The sequence below is a fragment of the Melitaea cinxia genome, chromosome 18 (assembly GCF_905220565.1).
Source record: "Melitaea cinxia chromosome 18, ilMelCinx1.1, whole genome shotgun sequence".
NCBI classification, from domain to species: Eukaryota; Metazoa; Arthropoda; class Insecta; order Lepidoptera; family Nymphalidae; genus Melitaea; species Melitaea cinxia.
Window position 1 is genome coordinate 9,210,093 of NC_059411.1, and position 16,445 is coordinate 9,226,537.

The window sequence follows — 16,445 nt, forward strand, 5'->3', positions numbered from 1 at the left end:
CAACTCTGTACCCATTGAAATTATTTTAAGTAACTACGAGTACTGGCAGGATTATAAAATTGTAATTTTATTAAATGTAGTGACAAGCGTCTATCAAATGACGTTAAAACTTTTAAAAAGTGCTACGAAAAATGGGTACATTGTAAGTAGAGTTATAAAAAGCATAAATGTAAATATTGTAACTTTATGTTTTTATTACTTCAACATATTTGTAAATTTCAATAAATGTCATAAAATAAATTTCCAGTTTTTTGACCTATAATAGTCTTATTTAGAAATTTTAATTAGAAATTTCAACACAAGATTGATTCAATCTTTAATAAAAGCAAATAAAATGTTTCAAAATTATTTAATTCTTTATATAGTCAAGGCTAAAACTGAGCTAAAACAATAAAATCCAAGTGTTTGTTATTAAAACAAAGGCATATCTATAGATATACTTAATAAAATAACATTCATTTCACATACTTAATCAGTTTTTACACAACTTTAAGTAATACATTACAAGTCTATTACTACATTTATGATTTATTATGTAGTTATGTATATGTAAAAAAAAGGAATTGTAAATAAAATGAAATTTAGTTGTAACTAAGTGTAGGATTAAGAGATACCAAATCCAAAAGTTTTTCGTACTCCTTTCAAGGTTTTTTTTAACAATTAATATTAAAGTATCTTTTACTAAAATTAAAACATGAAATATTTCACAACTTGAAACATCTATTCTGTTTAGAAAATCAACTTTTGCAATTAAAACGAAAAAAAAAACCCAATACTAACTACAATATTAACTACAATTTTTGTGGATTTGTTTCTGATAATATGATGGATAAAGTTTCAGATATTTCTCGATTACACATATGTTAAACAATTTGTGATCATGTTAATGTTTTCTTCTTAACTTTTGAATCTGGTGCATTTGGATTTGTACCTTTATAAAATAATTTTAATAGTGTCATTGCTTCATCGGCTAATATATTTCCCATAAGGAAATAATTATGCTCATAAAAGTCGCTCACATTCAGCACTGTGCTACCACCAAAACGATCATTGGCACAGCCGTAAACTACTTTTTTAACCTTTAGATTATATAATGCAGCGCTACACATAATGCATGGTTCGACAGTCACAAAAACATCAACATCTTTGAAATAATTTTCATAATTAATATTGTTATTTTTACAATAACCTAAGACAGAATCTATACAATTCATTTCAGCGTGTCTTGTTGGGTTGTGAGTAACATTTACGCCATTTCTAGACTCGGCAACTATGTGTCCATTATGAGTAAAAACACATCCAACAGGAACTTCCTGCGCTGCAAGTGCTTCTGAAGCCAGCACAAGTGCGCGATTCATAAAATCAACCGTTGCTATATCCGTATCATTCATTTTAATACTAGATAATATATACTTTGAATGATAAATTCATAACCTTAAAATGTTCTTGTTTTCATTGCAGACTTATACCTTAAATGAAACATTTTTTTTAAATACTGGTCTCTAAGTAATTCCTTAATATCCTCTTTTGAACAATTAATTTACTTAGATTATGCTAGTGAGCACAGATTAATAAACAAAAGGCAGATGGAGCGTGTGCAACAAAAAGTATGAAGCCACTTTTTATTCATGTGTGCGTGACGACTAGAAATGGCACTGTAGGAACACGTGCATCTATGTGTGTATAATGATACCATAAAAAAACTCCCTGTATTTTTTAAAATGTCCTTTTACGACAATAGGTTCTAAAGTTTTATTTGGATACATGAATTTATAACTAAATAAATACTTTAATAATAATAATAATATTAATATAGGTTTCGTTTAAAATAACAAAAGAAATAGGTAATATGTCAAGATTTTTATAACTAGCGGTCCGTCCACACTTTGCTTCGGGTATTAATTTTGTTTTTATTTAATAAGTTTTAAATGGACTTTACAATGTTTACAACTCTAGATAATAAAACTTTAGTGTTTTTCAGTAGTATCATATTTATTTCATTAGACAAATTAAAAAAAAATTACATAATTTAAAATATTTATTAATAATAATAATAATAATCATCATTATCATTTTCACACACGCACATACATCGATATACAGACAACTTAAAGACTAGACCAAAAGATTAGATAGTATTACAAATAATTACATTGGAATTTTTTTTTATCAACCTACGACATTTTTTGGTAAAGCATAAGCCATCCTCTTTAAAATGTAATGAACACACAACGCAAAATTTTGAAGCCTGCCAATTATTGTCTTGCCTGCTTTGGCGAATAATAGAAACCCATTCCTCGCGTAGAACATCTATCGGCAATCTGCAAAAATTATTAAATAATAAAACTTGACACTGATTACAATATGTATTCTTTAAATATATCTAGCATCTTCCATTAATTCCACTAATATTATAATCTGGCTATTGGTCACAACTTAACAAAATATACCATATATGTAAATAACTTCATCATTATCATATATATGTATATATATATACACATATAAGGAACTAAATTGATAACTATATACATTTTTATTTAATCTAGCTAAGCTTTTTTTTAGCTAAGCTAATTCGGAATAACTATTTAAACGTGATATTACGTGTGGGAATCGAATACACGTCCGTACATTTAAAAGTCAGTCTCACTAACGCCTAGACCATCAGGTAGTTTCCCCAATTAAAGGGAAAAACATTTCGCCGAACACTGGCAACACAGTTGAATTAATGTCGAGGTTTTGTGTTCCGAGATAACTATATAATTTATTGAGCGAATAAATAATAAAATCAATTAAATAATTTATAATTACCTGTGAAATGAAATTCCATCCTCTTTTTTTTATTTTTGGGAACAACTTTCACAATGTTTAATAACACAAGACGTCATTTTTTGACACAAAATAATGAATCACTCGAGACGTTTAAACAATACGACGCTATCTTTAGCACTGCTGCGACTTTGTATTCGCTTTTGATTTTGTATTCGCTTTGGTGGCTTCACTCGCATATTCGGCGCGCTCCATCTGCCTTTTGTTTATTAATCTGAGCTAGTGAGGAAAAACTTATGTAAGGGTTTTTAACAATATTTTTACTGTAATTGTTAATAATTGGAACGAAGTTCCTTATGGCAGTAGGGACACGATATCGAATCCGATACTTTACTCATATCGCTACCTTTTGATTCGATACTAGTATTCAGAAATTCGATACTTCCTTTCGATACTTAGTACTAATATCAGTACTTAGCATCAAGTATCGATTCCATAAAAAGAAAAAATAAACCCGGTAGCCCCTCTTAACGTCAACCCACACATAAAATGGGAAGATATGAAAACTGTTTTTCCATTACTGTATAAACAGGCTCAGCAATATCTTCACTCACCTGCTACATCTGTACCCTCAGAGAGGTTATTTTCGAAGGCAGGAGTAACAATAAGTAGAGCAAGGAACAGACTTAAAGGAAAAAGAGTTAATAAACTCTTGTTCCTCGGTGACTGCACTGAAGAAGAGTGGAATATTTAAGTGCTTTTTAACCGACTTCCAAAAAAGGAGGAGGTTCTCAATTCGACTGTATTTTTTTATGTATTTATTTTTTTTGTCCGATTTCGACAAATTTTGTTTTAATCGAAAGGTGGTGTGTGTCAATTGGTCCCATTTAAATTTATTTAAGATCTAACAACTACTTTTCGAGTTATATCTAATAATGCGTTTTTACTTGACGCTTTTTTCGTCGACCTACGTTGTATTATACCGCATAACTTTCTACTGGATGTACTGATTTTGATAATTCTTTTTTTGTTGGAAAGGGGATATCCCTAGTTTAGTACCATGATAAGGAAACCAGGATATGATGATGGAATCCCAGAGAAATCGAGGGAAACTCTCGAAAATCTGCAATAACTTTTTACTGGATGTACCGATTTTGACAATTTTTAATTTAATCAAAAGCTGATGTTTATCATGTGGTCACATTTAAATTTTATCGAGATCTGACAGCTACTTTTTGAGTAATCTTTGATAACGCGTAGTTATTTGACTAATTGTTCGTCGGTCTACGTTGTATTACTCGTCGATGTAATTGAAGTCGGTTTTTTTTTTTCGTTTGCGAGCAAACACAATTATTTTTATTTACCTCTTATATTTTAATCATTGTATTACATAATCTGTTAACCCAATAATAAACTTAGATTATCTGTGAAATATTCTGAATTCTGATGTCATCCATCCGTCGACCATTTAGCAAAAAATCGTAATTACCAAATAAAGTAAAAAATTTGTTAAACCCTCTTTTATAAGTGAGGTATTGTGACAACTTTTGTATAATAGTGCTTTCTGATAACATTCAATAGGTTAAATGATCTATCAAATGTCGCATTGATATTGTAATTTTTTAATTCTGTGCGTGGGATGTTTACACTAATTTTGTAATTTTATTACAGTTCTAAAGAATAGGTAAGATTAATTAAAATTAATATTGTTTTACGTACATATTGTTTAGATATCAGTGATCATTATTGGTTTATTTGTTATTATTAGCCATGTCATTGTCCTTGGTAACGTAATGCTTTATATGGTTTTAGGAGAATGTCAGAAGAAAGAAATCGAAATTTATAGATAAATATAGAGTGCAATTAAGTATTTAGTGCTGATTTTGTGAAGTACCATGTCAGGTACAGAGCAAACACAATTATTATGTTTATCTCTTCTCCATAATGTGTTTAGTAGAAATAAAACCTTTTTTGTATCTAAGTTGTTTATTTTTATTTTCATTGTGATCCATTAATGAATCACAACAGGTCTCATTCATGGTCTGCGCGCCTTTGTTGTGGATGTGAATTAATTTAAAGTAATAGGGAAACTCAAAATTTATTCAATACTTACTCATATCGATACTTGAGTTTTGATGCTATTACTAATTTGATACTTTTGTTTCGATACCGATACTATATCGATATCGATACTTATGGTTGCGATATCGTGTCCCTATATGGCAGGCTTAACATTTGGCCAGTGTTCAAGTTGTTGTTGTTTTAAATTTTATCACCAAGAGGGAAAGGCAAAGGACTATAATCCACACAGCCTACAATGTCTCTTAGCTGACAAGTGACAGTGATTCTACTTTCTTTTTCTAGTTGAAAATTTTACAACTTAGGCCTAAATTTTAGAGTTTTTCAAAAATACCCTTTTGAGAAAAATATCAAATAAAATTTATAGTTGTTATCATAGTTTCAATTATGTTAGGATTATCTGCACGAGAATTAAAAAAATAATTGGCTTGGTATCCCTGGATCAATGTTGTAACTTATCAATCATCACTATGTGCCGGATCGTCAAAAATGGATATTCGCGGATCCGGATACGGATATTTAGAAGGAAAACTACATTTGAAACCCAGAATAGGGTCTTCGTCAAGCATTCGTGGCATAGCTCTAAAATGCGAAAGACTCCTGCAGCCGAACTGGCTCCACACGTATCGATTCGACGTTTCTGTGGGCCTAGGCAGTGAGGTCAAGAGGGTGGCGCAGAGCTGACACTGTCTAAATCATCTGCAATAGACGGACTAAGTCCAAGCTCCAAATTTTGAGTAGGATATTTCCTGCTGTGCTCTACCTCAGTTGCATAACAACATGCCAATACTGCCGGAGCGCCGAGTGGCAACGTTTCGTTTGACGAAAATTCGGAATTCAAAATTATTGTTTTCTAAACTGAAGTTGTTTTTCGGGAGTTTTTTTCTTTGTCGGGAGTCGGGAAGGTATACAAAAATTCTGGAGAATCCCGCCAAATCCCGACCATCAGGAAACCCTAGGTAGTATTGCGCGCGTGTTACTTTTGTTTAGCAACCAGGTCCAGGAAACGTCGGGCGTCTAAAAAACTTAATAAACCGCGATAAAATCCAAAAGATTTGTTTCAATAAAAAGTTGTTTGTTTTTTTCTTCCTATATTTATAAAAGTAATGTCATAGCTGTGTAATAGTGATGTCATATGATAGTTGATTTACGGCCGAACCCAATATTCAATCTATCTCTGGTTATGTCCTACTAGAGACAGAAATATCTATCTATCATTCATTTTACTGACCCAATAAACTTGTCGACGATAGGCAATCTTATCCTTCAAAGCTGTCTATCGACGAGAGGGAGGATAGCTTACTAGAGATAACAGTTCGTATGAAAATGACAGTGTAAGCGTCCCAATAATAATAGAGTTCTATCTGTCAGTAACGTTGGTTATCTTTAGTAACAACAATATCCGATCTATAGTTTTCGGGGGATAACTAAGATTTATTAATTGAAAAAGTATTTTCTTTGTTTAAAATAAAATTAATTTCGAGTGAAAAATAATGGCAGACTCAAGTTCAAGTAGCAGTTCAAGTGATATTGCTCTTTTGCAACAATTAATTGAATAAAAATAATGTTTCTTGTGAAATAATACTTACTTTACTCATCTTGTGAATAAAACAAACAATTTGGTGAATGATTGTACCTATAATTTGCAATGATTTGTATAATTTGAATTTTGATTTGTAAAAAAATTATACTAATTCAAACGAAACAACGATTCAATAAAGCGTAATGGCGTCGTAGCGTCTTTTCGTGTCGTGTTAAAACGTTCCGTTACTAGATTTACCATGCATTCCATATTAAAATAATATCATTTATTATAAATTAAAGTCTGTGTAAAAATTAATTTGTCCATATTTTTATAAAACAAGATTACTTTAATATGAATAAAATTTGTATGACAAATTTAAATACTACAAAACATCTGTGTAACATAACTGAGGCCGTCTGTGACGCTGTGTATACTGGAATGTAAGGAAGAGCTCAGGTAGCCGGTCTATCTACAGCTAACTGGAGATAGTAGTCCCCTATGCGAATTATTGGGACAACTACAAAGGATAGATAGCTAGTTATTAGCAGTCGATGATAACTACCTATCTCTATCTTTAGATTGAATATTGGGTTCGGCCGTTAGCATATTTGAGTTACTATTAGTATGATAACTTACAAAAATATATGTTTACAATAAAATATGCCAAATATTTCTTAATTATACTACTTAATCACATAATCTAAGTTATTGTGCAGTATTTTATCCTGTCAATTAAATTTGAAAATTAATAAAAAATCCGTATAAGATCCGCGAGAAAAGTGGCGGATACGGATACGGATCTCATTTTTTTCGCGGATACGGATACGGATACGGATATCCGGAACATCACTACTTATCACATGCAGCTGTAGGCCTGTAGCGTATTACAGTTTCATTTGTATTTTGTTTTGTATGATGGCTTTTTGTAAATATGAATGAAATTGATAAAAATTTTAATTTTAATTAAAAAGACCAAGCTATGCAGACAATAGCATACGTTCACATATCATAATTGTATTTATATGGTTAATTGCATTAGATATAATTGTTTTTACTTTGCTGTTGCAGTGCAAAAATACTACTATTTTTATATTCTTTTAAATCGTGCAATGAGGATCCGTAACGTTTTTAGTTGAGAATGCAGATTTATAGAGCTAAGAAATCCTTAACATACAGTGCAAAAAATTTTGTTCTAAGATAAAAAATGACAAAGTTGTTATCAAATTACTAGCGGAGTTCACTAGCAGCCGGTGCGGTAGGCTGTGACGTCACTGTGACGGTCCTTGCCAGTTAGCCGTAAGTTGCAGGTGTTTTCATTGGTTAATTGTATGTTTGAAACAAATTAAGTGTCCGATTTGTGTCTAATTCACCTTTCTAACTATGTATAAGTATTATATAGTGCCTAAATGTACAAACACTTCTTTAAAAACGCCTGAAAGTCTTTTTTTACGTACCGAAAGACCCAAAATTACGGAAAAAATGGTATGTCGTTGTGAAATGAGATGATAAAACTCCAGTGTTAGTGTAATAAGTATTTTCTTGTTATAAGCCTGCTGTATTAATAAAAACGTAACTATTTACTTTTTAGGGTTCCGTAGCCAAATGGCAAAAAACGGAACCCTTATGGATTCGTCATGTCTGTCTGCCCGTCCGTATGTCACAGCCACTTTTTTCCGAAACTATAAGAACTATACTGTTGAAACTGGGTAAATAGATGTATTCTGTGAACCGCATTAAAATTTTTACACAAAAATGGAGCAAAACAATAAGTTTTGGGGGTTCCCCATAATTAGAATTTAAACTTAATTTTTTTTTATCAAACCCATATGTGTGTGGTATCTATGGATAATTCCTTAAAAATGACATTGAGGTTTCTAATATCATTTTTTTCGAAACGGAATAGTTTGCGCGAAAGACACTTCCAAAATGGTAAAATGTGTGTCCCCCTGTAACTTCTAAAATAAGAAAATGGTAAAACTAAAAAATATATACGAATATACGTCATAAATAGTAAACCACAATTTACCTTTCATTAAATCAACTTATTTATAAAAAAAATATTACATTTTTTAAACATTAACCTTATGCATATGTTACTTGCTGCTACGGAACCCTTCATGGGCGAGTTCGATTCGCACTTGGTCGCTTTTTTATTCTGAATTTTGAGGATAAGCCTGAGTACTTATCTATTCGCCCGTTCTGATTTCTACATAATATTCCAAGGTCAAGTCCCTGATCCTTTTACATGGGGAAAGAAGCTTATTGCCCAGCAGTGCGATATTACAGGCTGAAGCGTTATACACGTTATTTATAAGTTCTGAATACGTCCCTGCTATATTTTACATTCATTTTTTCTTACACCTGCCTACTACTAACGGCTTTGATCTAAAGATAACTAATAAGTATTTACGTACGTAGATAAATAAGATTTCCAACCACGGATTTCACCGTTGGTAAAGTTACAATGATTACTTAGGTAATCAAATACCATGAAAGAATTTACTTTTGAGCTTGCACAAAACCAACTTCTACTTTATAAGTACTTTAAGTACGTTTTATATTTAAATATCACAAAATTACAATCAATTTATCTATAACAACACATTTTTTTTAATATAAAATGATCAACCGCGTCGCCGCTGCTCATTCGACTGCGATCGGACCGTCACAGTGACGTCACACGCATCCCGCGTACACTTGACTTAGCGGCAGGAACTGCATTGTTTTGTATAAGCAAGTTATTTTACTCTTTGATAATGTTTATACTTTATACTATGGTCCGATTTGAATAATTCAAAAAGAAATATCATTCTATGTCATAGAGAATAACGTGGATACTAGCTCTATTGAAATTGCCAATAACTTTCCTAATCCTCATTCCACCGTTACAATAGGAGATGTTTTTATTAAAGTGAAAATTCTATTCTATCGCCCCAAAAAAATTATTTTAAAAGTTAAAAGCCAAAAAAATATAAGAAAGGAAAAGTTGTTTACTAATGTTTATAAGTCAGAATTTGATTTTTTTTCAAGATGACTCTATTATGGGGGCCGTTCTTTCGCGGATGCCTCGGAGCTGTAGCCCCGGTTGCCCTCCTGTAAATCCGGCCCTGTCTTTAACCGTAATTTTTTAGAAATGTTGTGATTTGAAACTCAATGAAACGAAATACATCACTATAAAGAAACACATAAATATACCGATAGGATTAAGTCGACGAGAGAATTAGATAGAACACATTACACAATACTTTATATTCTCGGTGTAAAAATCTCCCATATACTACTTTTCAGAAATGCCATATGCGAATTATCTACATGCGTCAGCATTTTATACTTGATTTTATATTACTAATGGTATGCACAGGTTCACTTAGAAAATGAACTGAAGATCACTTCTTGATTCTAGAAGTCACATGCTAAGGACTAAACACACCTTAGTCATACAGAACTCGGTGTATGATTTTTCCTGCTGATTTAGATTTTATATATCTTGGTCTGTCTCCCCAAATTAGTTATATAAGGCATGGGCAGGTATTTGTAGGCTTAGCCCTACGAGTAATTGACGTAGACATTTAACACCTGTATTCATTAAGTGCAATTTGTTAATAATATTTTATTAACGAGGTTCGCAACCATACGATAATTATCGTACATTTGCGATAATTTCATGCCTTCGTAAGATGTATGATACCCTAGTATGGTATGCGGATTGGATTGAAACGCAACGATTTTTCTATGAATTTCCGTACGATAATTTTGATCCTCATACGACAATTCTACGGCCCTGGTATGATAGCTACCTCGATTCAGGTTGCGAACACTGTTTTGTAAATTTTAGAATAGCAACTATAAATGTTTAAACAAATTAAAAGGCACTAATTATAAAAATAAAAATATATTTACAAAATAATATCTTTATAGAATTTTAATGTCTTACAAACTATAACATTGTACTTATTTATAATAAAGTTGAGATCAAGGTAGTTAATACTATTGGTTATAAAGAATTTATTTTCTGCTTACTTTTTATAATATTCTAAAAGATTGTGCGCTTTTAGCTGCTCCAATGCCTTTTCTTCCCAATTATTATTATTTACTGTCCTTGGACTTGGATGTGATAAATAAAGGACCTTAAAAATTAAAAATAAATGATCATTATTTTATTCTCTAAATATTATACGAAACACGTGCAAGGTTAGTTACCTTAATATTACTATATGGCATATACTTTTTCAAAGCCTTTTGAGCTCTCGTTTCACAGAATTTGCCAATAGCTACAATAATTTGTACTTCGTAGAGTTTTAGAACCTTGACGAAAATTGGATCACAAATGTTATACAGATCTTCCATTTCCGACACCTAAAATATTTGTAAATATATCACTGACATATCAATAGTCAAAATACTGAAGAATTATAAAAATCTTCCATTACTCTAAAATCTCCCGGTGTAAGATTGCAGCCATTACTTTTCATCCATTGTTGATTAAGATAGTTATATAAAAAACTTGAATCAAAGAAAACTTCTGGGGTTCCACATATACTTTTAAGCAGACCCCAAAATCGTTTTCCACTTATCTGTAAATATCAAAAACATGTATCACTAAGTGGAGTCTGGATAGGATATTTATTATATTACTTATACAATTTTCTCTAATTTTTTTAAAGAAAGTCAATGTATTTATATGATTAGATTATATTCGGTATGTCATCATCATCCCAATTCCATCCATCGCTGGACATATGCCTCTCAACTGTTGTCTTTGAAATACACAGGGCGAAGACGGGCAGCAGCGTCTTCGGTGCGACAAAACCAGCCCTGCGGTCACCAACTCGCCTGCCTAGCGTGGTGACGCTCACGCCATTTTTGGCGCCAACTTGTGGAGGCCTATATCCAGCAGTGGACTGCGATTGGCTATACAAACATAACAATGCTATTTTGCTTATAAATTCTTTGAACTACTTCGATAACTTAAGTTTTCATTGGCATGTCACATTTGGGATTATCTTAAAGCTCTCTGAATGATCTTAAATGGGTGAATCTGACGCATTGTCAGTGTTAAATCTCAGTTCCGGAGTCAGAATTGGGAGGACGCAATCGTTGAAGGCTTTTGTCTTGAACTTTTCCATGAATCTGTGACGAGAATATGTGAACGACGTCAGGTTTCAATGGGTTCTAAAACTTTCTCAAAATCCACAAATGGTAAGAACAAGGGCTGGTTATACTTTACAGTCTTCTGTATAATATGCCGCACTGTGTGAATGTTGAATGTTGTCTACGTTCTCTATACTCTTTGAAACCTAGCATCTATTGAGATTTGAAACTTTTCAAGTCGACACATGAGACGATTCGTGATAACCCTAGTAAACTGCTTATAGACATGGCTCAAATGGAAAATAAACCAGTAAGCAAAATAGTCGTCCCCTTTCTTTTCAGTATTACGACAACTCTTCTGCTCCAAGTGTTTTGAATTCTTTTCTAAAATATGAGGATATGTGTTGGAGAGGGAACTTCTAGAGTTTTTTCCTTTGTTCTTGTCTTCCAGCTGCTTTTTGGAGTTGTGTCGTAATTTTGTCTTTCCTGCAGGCCTAGCATGCATACAACGAGATATCTCTTGACGAGAGAGAGAGATAATGTCTACATCGAGTATTTTCTCGATTACCCTAACATGCGCACCACGAGAGACAAAATTCTCTTCCGAAGACTTCGCCTTGTCGAGTAGAGAAAATGCCCTTACAAAAAATATACCATTTTTTTATAATGAAAAATATAAACACTAACTAAATATTACTAACTAACAACACTAACTAACTAACTATTAAACCAATTTAAAAAACAAGAAATACAAGAATCTTAAAATTTCGCCTATCACTTCCAAAATTCAAAACACTTTGTAATTCGTTCGATTATGAAATTTTAATAAAGAAGGAATTTCAAAAATTAAACATTATCAACCATAATCACAACTGAATATCATTCTTATTTCTTATGTCGTAAAGTTGAATTTACAAGGTTATTGACCAATCGTGCCAAACCGGGATAAACCAACGTTTGGATTCACAGTATATTTTTCAAACGAGTGACACATGTTTTATTTAACAATGTTCTCGGCCTTTTGGCTAAGATATAATTGTGTTTGCGCGCAAACGAAAAAAAAAAACCGACTTCAATTACATCGACAAGTAATACAACGCAGATCGACGAAAAAATAGTCAAGCAACTACGCGTTATCAAAGATTACTCGAAAAGTAGTTATCAGATCTCGATCAAATTTATATGTGACCACATGATAAACATCAGCTTTCGATTAAATTAAAAATTATCAAAATCGGTACACCCAGTAAAAAGTTATTGCGGATTTTCGAGAGTTTCCCTCGATTTATCTGGGATCCAATCATCAGATCCTGGTTTCCTTATCACGTTACCAAACTAGGGATATCCCCTTTCCAACAAAAAAAGAATTATCAAAATCGGTACATCCAGTAGAAAGTTATGTGGTATAATACAACGTAGGTCGACGAAAAAAGCGGCAAGTAAAAACGCATTATTGGATATAACTCGAAAAGTAGTTGTTAGATCTCAAATAAATTTAAATGGGACCAATTGGCACACACCACCTTTCGATTAAAACAAAATTTGTCGAAATCGGTCTACCCGGTCAAAAGTTCTGATGTAACATACATAAAAAAAAAAAAAAAAAAAAATACAGTCGAATTGAGAACCTCCTCCTTTTTTGGAAGTCGGTTAAAAAAGTGTATATCAAATTTAAAAAATCTAATATGGAAAATAAAACGGCGTAAGTAAATGAATTTAATTATATATGTAAAACAATATGCTCGTGTTGTGCTTTATATCTTGTCACACATTAGATAATTGTAATTCTATCACGCATAGTTTTAGAATAAGAAGCAACAGGGCGCAAATACGTTTTTTGTGCCATTATATGGCACACTTCACTCGACTTTTCGCGCTTCCCGCTCTTCGTATACCGAAATTGTATAATTATAATAGGGAAACGCCATGGTATACAAAAAATAGGCACCCGGTTTTATTTATTTTTTACTTATCGTCTTTCTCGTCGATAATATTGAAGACGAGAAGTTTCTCTTCCTAAAACGACAAAATTCGACAAAATTACGATGTCATGTTAGCTTCCGTAGAGATAAATATCACAGATCACTAAAATTTAATGATTATCTCTTCTATTGACGTAACGAGAAGAGTATCACGTGCACGCATGTTAGCTACTGTAGACATAGAGAGATAATACGAGAAAAGGGGTAGACCAAATTTTGTCGTGGCGCGCATGCTAGGCCGGCTGAAAACTTATTCATTTATATCATATAAATACATCACAATTTAGTTTTGGCTGAATTCTAGTAGCTCTTCTATAAAGTGACTCTTAGAATCTTTGGAGTTGGGTTTGAGACAACATTCATTGTTTCTGTAAGAATTTCCAATTCTTTTTCTTTTTCCATAATAAACTTGTGTTAGATTTCTTTTACATTTTATTGTATTGTTATAAGAATACTAGCTTACCCCGTGAACGTAGTTTTGTCATGGATGTTATTAAACCCCCTTAATCCCCTCCCCCTTATAACTTAAGGGTACGAAAAATAGATGTAGGCCGATTCTCAGACCTACCCGATATGCACACAAAATTTCATAAAAATCGGTCCAGCCGTTTTGGAGGAGTATGGTAACTAACATTGTGACAAGAGAATTTTATATATAAGATAAATATATGATAAATTAGTGCGTATTATAATAATACTAGCTGACCCCGCAAACGTTTCTTTGCCATATATGTTAGTAACCCGCTTAATCCCCCCCCTATAACTTAGGGGTATGAAAAATAGATGTTGGCCGATTCTCAGACCTACCCGATATGCCTACAAAATTTTATTAAAATCGGTCGAGCCGTTTCGGAGGAGTTCAATGTTTAACACCATGACACAAGAATTTTATATATTAGATGCAACAATTTTATGCCAGAATGTTTGTACAGATTAAGATGTTTGTAAATTATACATCAAAAAATTTGAAATGTAGGGTACTAAATTAATAGTGAATAAATTTAGAGTAATATTATAGGTTATTTAAATTATTCAATTAAATATTATAATATTACTATTATTTTTATTTCAGTAAAAAATAGATAAGTAAATCAGATACTAAAAAAGAGCTAATCAACAACTCACTTCTGTTCTTGTGCAAGCAAAACCGTTGACAGGACGTTCTCTAATTTCATTCGGTGGTTTATTCACAGGACCTTCTATTTGTAACCACTCTCGCACAGACATTACTTCACCAAAAGGCACCTATGAAAAATCTTACTACTAAGTTATCAGTATAACCAAAAGTGGGCATTAACTCGTTAATCATTAAGTAACGAAGTTAATAATGTTAATGCTCTTGTTAACTTCCGTTAACTTACTTTGACAGTTAGATTTTTATTATATAGATTTGAAAGACTTCTAAAGACGAAGCATGCTAGCCGGCTGTGGCCTTCCATCCTGAGTTTCGACTAGTGTGATTTCAGAAGTCAGTCGCAAAAGTGGAGGAAACTCTAATTAAAGAATGGGAAAGGGCAGCAAATTAAAAGGACAACATTAGTATCAATGGAAGCAGCAATAACGAAGAAGATGACTTTTACAGCACTGTTACCCAGTCAGAAGAACAATGCTCAGAATTTGATTAGAGCTTGGCTAGACACAATGTCAAAAGAATCTTTTACAGATGTGGCTTTTCTAGGTGAACCAGTTTTTTCTTAATCTTCAAACAGTAATTGATATTTTTTCCTTATTAAAAAACTTCTTTAAACGGTTTATGTTAACGCTTATCTGTAATCTTATTTCTGTAGATAGTTTAGAGTAAAATTTCAATTAAAAGTTTATTAAAATAAATTAAAAACAGCAATCAATATTCTATTTAAATAAACTTACTACTACAACTTCTAATATATTTTTCATTAGGAAATGGCAGGTTTTTAGATTTTGTGTATATATATATATATAAATTACTTATTTTAGCTCCTAAGGTAAGATATGTCTGTTATTTTTGTTAGAATTGAATCAATGTGTATCCCTTGTACACACTGCATAAATAAAAAAATAAGTCAAAATTGAACTTACGCCAGTTTGAGACATTCCCCACGGTCCAGGGTTCATTCCAAAAAACATAATTTTTTTTTTAGTATTGCAGTACTTCCGCACATATATTTCAAAAGTGTGTCTGGCGTATATTGTAGGATTATAAACACATTTCACAGCAGTCGGTAGATTGAACTTACTGATTGATTCATTAAGTTCATTAATTATTTCAAGGTATTCATCAGATATATCGTTTGATTTTTCTTTGTAAGCAAGGTCTGTCTCAGTGAAAAATGATGACTTAACTTCTGTAGCCATTATAAAATATCTTAAGTAATTCAATAAATCATATATTTGCTACTTTAATTAATGATTTGTATTCAATATTTATATTAACTCAAATAGATGCAAAAATAAAACCGTTTTAATTTATAAGATTTAAACCTTATCTATGTTTTCTAATGATCAAATGATGGCAAATAAGTCAACCAAAAGTAAACAAACAAGCGCTACCCAAGCGCTACCCCTGTTTATATCATAAATTCATAATACTCTGTGGCGCTACTAGTACCAGTTTATAAGTGTATAATCCAAAGAGTATATAAGGTATAATCTATGGCTAACAGTCCAGCGTTGCAAAAGCTACCGATTTATCGGTAGATCTACCGATTTTGGCCCTTGTCTACCGATATACCGATTTAGCAGTGCTATCTACCGAATTTTTGAATTTCAACTAATGTAAAATAATTTTCTAAAAAAAAAGGTAAAATAATATTCTTAATACGGTAACACTATGAGAAAACGGTAACACAAAATCAATGCACGGGGACTTCCCGAAATTCTTCCCACCACGTCGAATATGAACGTTCAAATCCACGGTGTGTTAAAACAAATTGTACTAACAGTCTAACACGTCATATAATAGAGTTTATTATTGTCTGGTGAGTATACAAGGGAAAATCCCTGAAGATAACTTTCTTCGG

The 16,445-nt window shown here is 32.1% G+C and overlaps 2 protein-coding genes and 3 long non-coding RNA genes across 5 annotated transcripts; 2 read left to right on the forward strand and 3 right to left on the reverse strand.

Annotated features, from left to right (window-relative positions):
* Positions 1-333: 333 nt before the first annotated feature.
* LOC123662298 (tRNA-specific adenosine deaminase 2) lies at positions 334-1,398 on the reverse strand. Its single transcript, XM_045597160.1, has one exon. It carries the CDS (start codon positions 1,389-1,391, stop codon positions 879-881), a length of 513 nt encoding a protein of 170 aa, XP_045453116.1. The 5' UTR covers positions 1,392-1,398; the 3' UTR covers positions 334-878.
* Positions 1,399-2,080: 682 nt separating this feature from the next.
* On the reverse strand, positions 2,081-3,046 carry LOC123662301. Its single transcript, XR_006744473.1, has 2 exons — positions 2,812-3,046; positions 2,081-2,321 (listed from the first exon to the last, which is right to left on the reverse strand). It is a non-coding gene; the product is annotated as an uncharacterized LOC123662301 (long non-coding RNA).
* On the forward strand, positions 2,948-12,589 carry LOC123662304. Its single transcript, XR_006744475.1, has 3 exons — positions 2,948-3,051; positions 6,863-6,864; positions 12,554-12,589. It is a non-coding gene; the product is annotated as an uncharacterized LOC123662304 (long non-coding RNA).
* LOC123662305 lies at positions 4,193-4,750 on the forward strand. The gene is made up of 2 exons (XR_006744476.1): positions 4,193-4,453; positions 4,582-4,750. It is a non-coding gene; the product is annotated as an uncharacterized LOC123662305 (long non-coding RNA).
* LOC123662297 (single-strand selective monofunctional uracil DNA glycosylase) lies at positions 10,250-15,801 on the reverse strand. Its single transcript, XM_045597159.1, has 5 exons — positions 15,505-15,801; positions 14,572-14,691; positions 10,804-10,947; positions 10,574-10,729; positions 10,250-10,500 (listed from the first exon to the last, which is right to left on the reverse strand). The coding sequence occupies exons 1-5, from the start codon at positions 15,778-15,780 to the stop codon at positions 10,390-10,392; spliced, it is 807 nt and encodes a 268-aa protein (XP_045453115.1). The 5' UTR covers positions 15,781-15,801; the 3' UTR covers positions 10,250-10,389.
* Between the last annotated feature and the right edge of the window lie 644 nt (positions 15,802-16,445).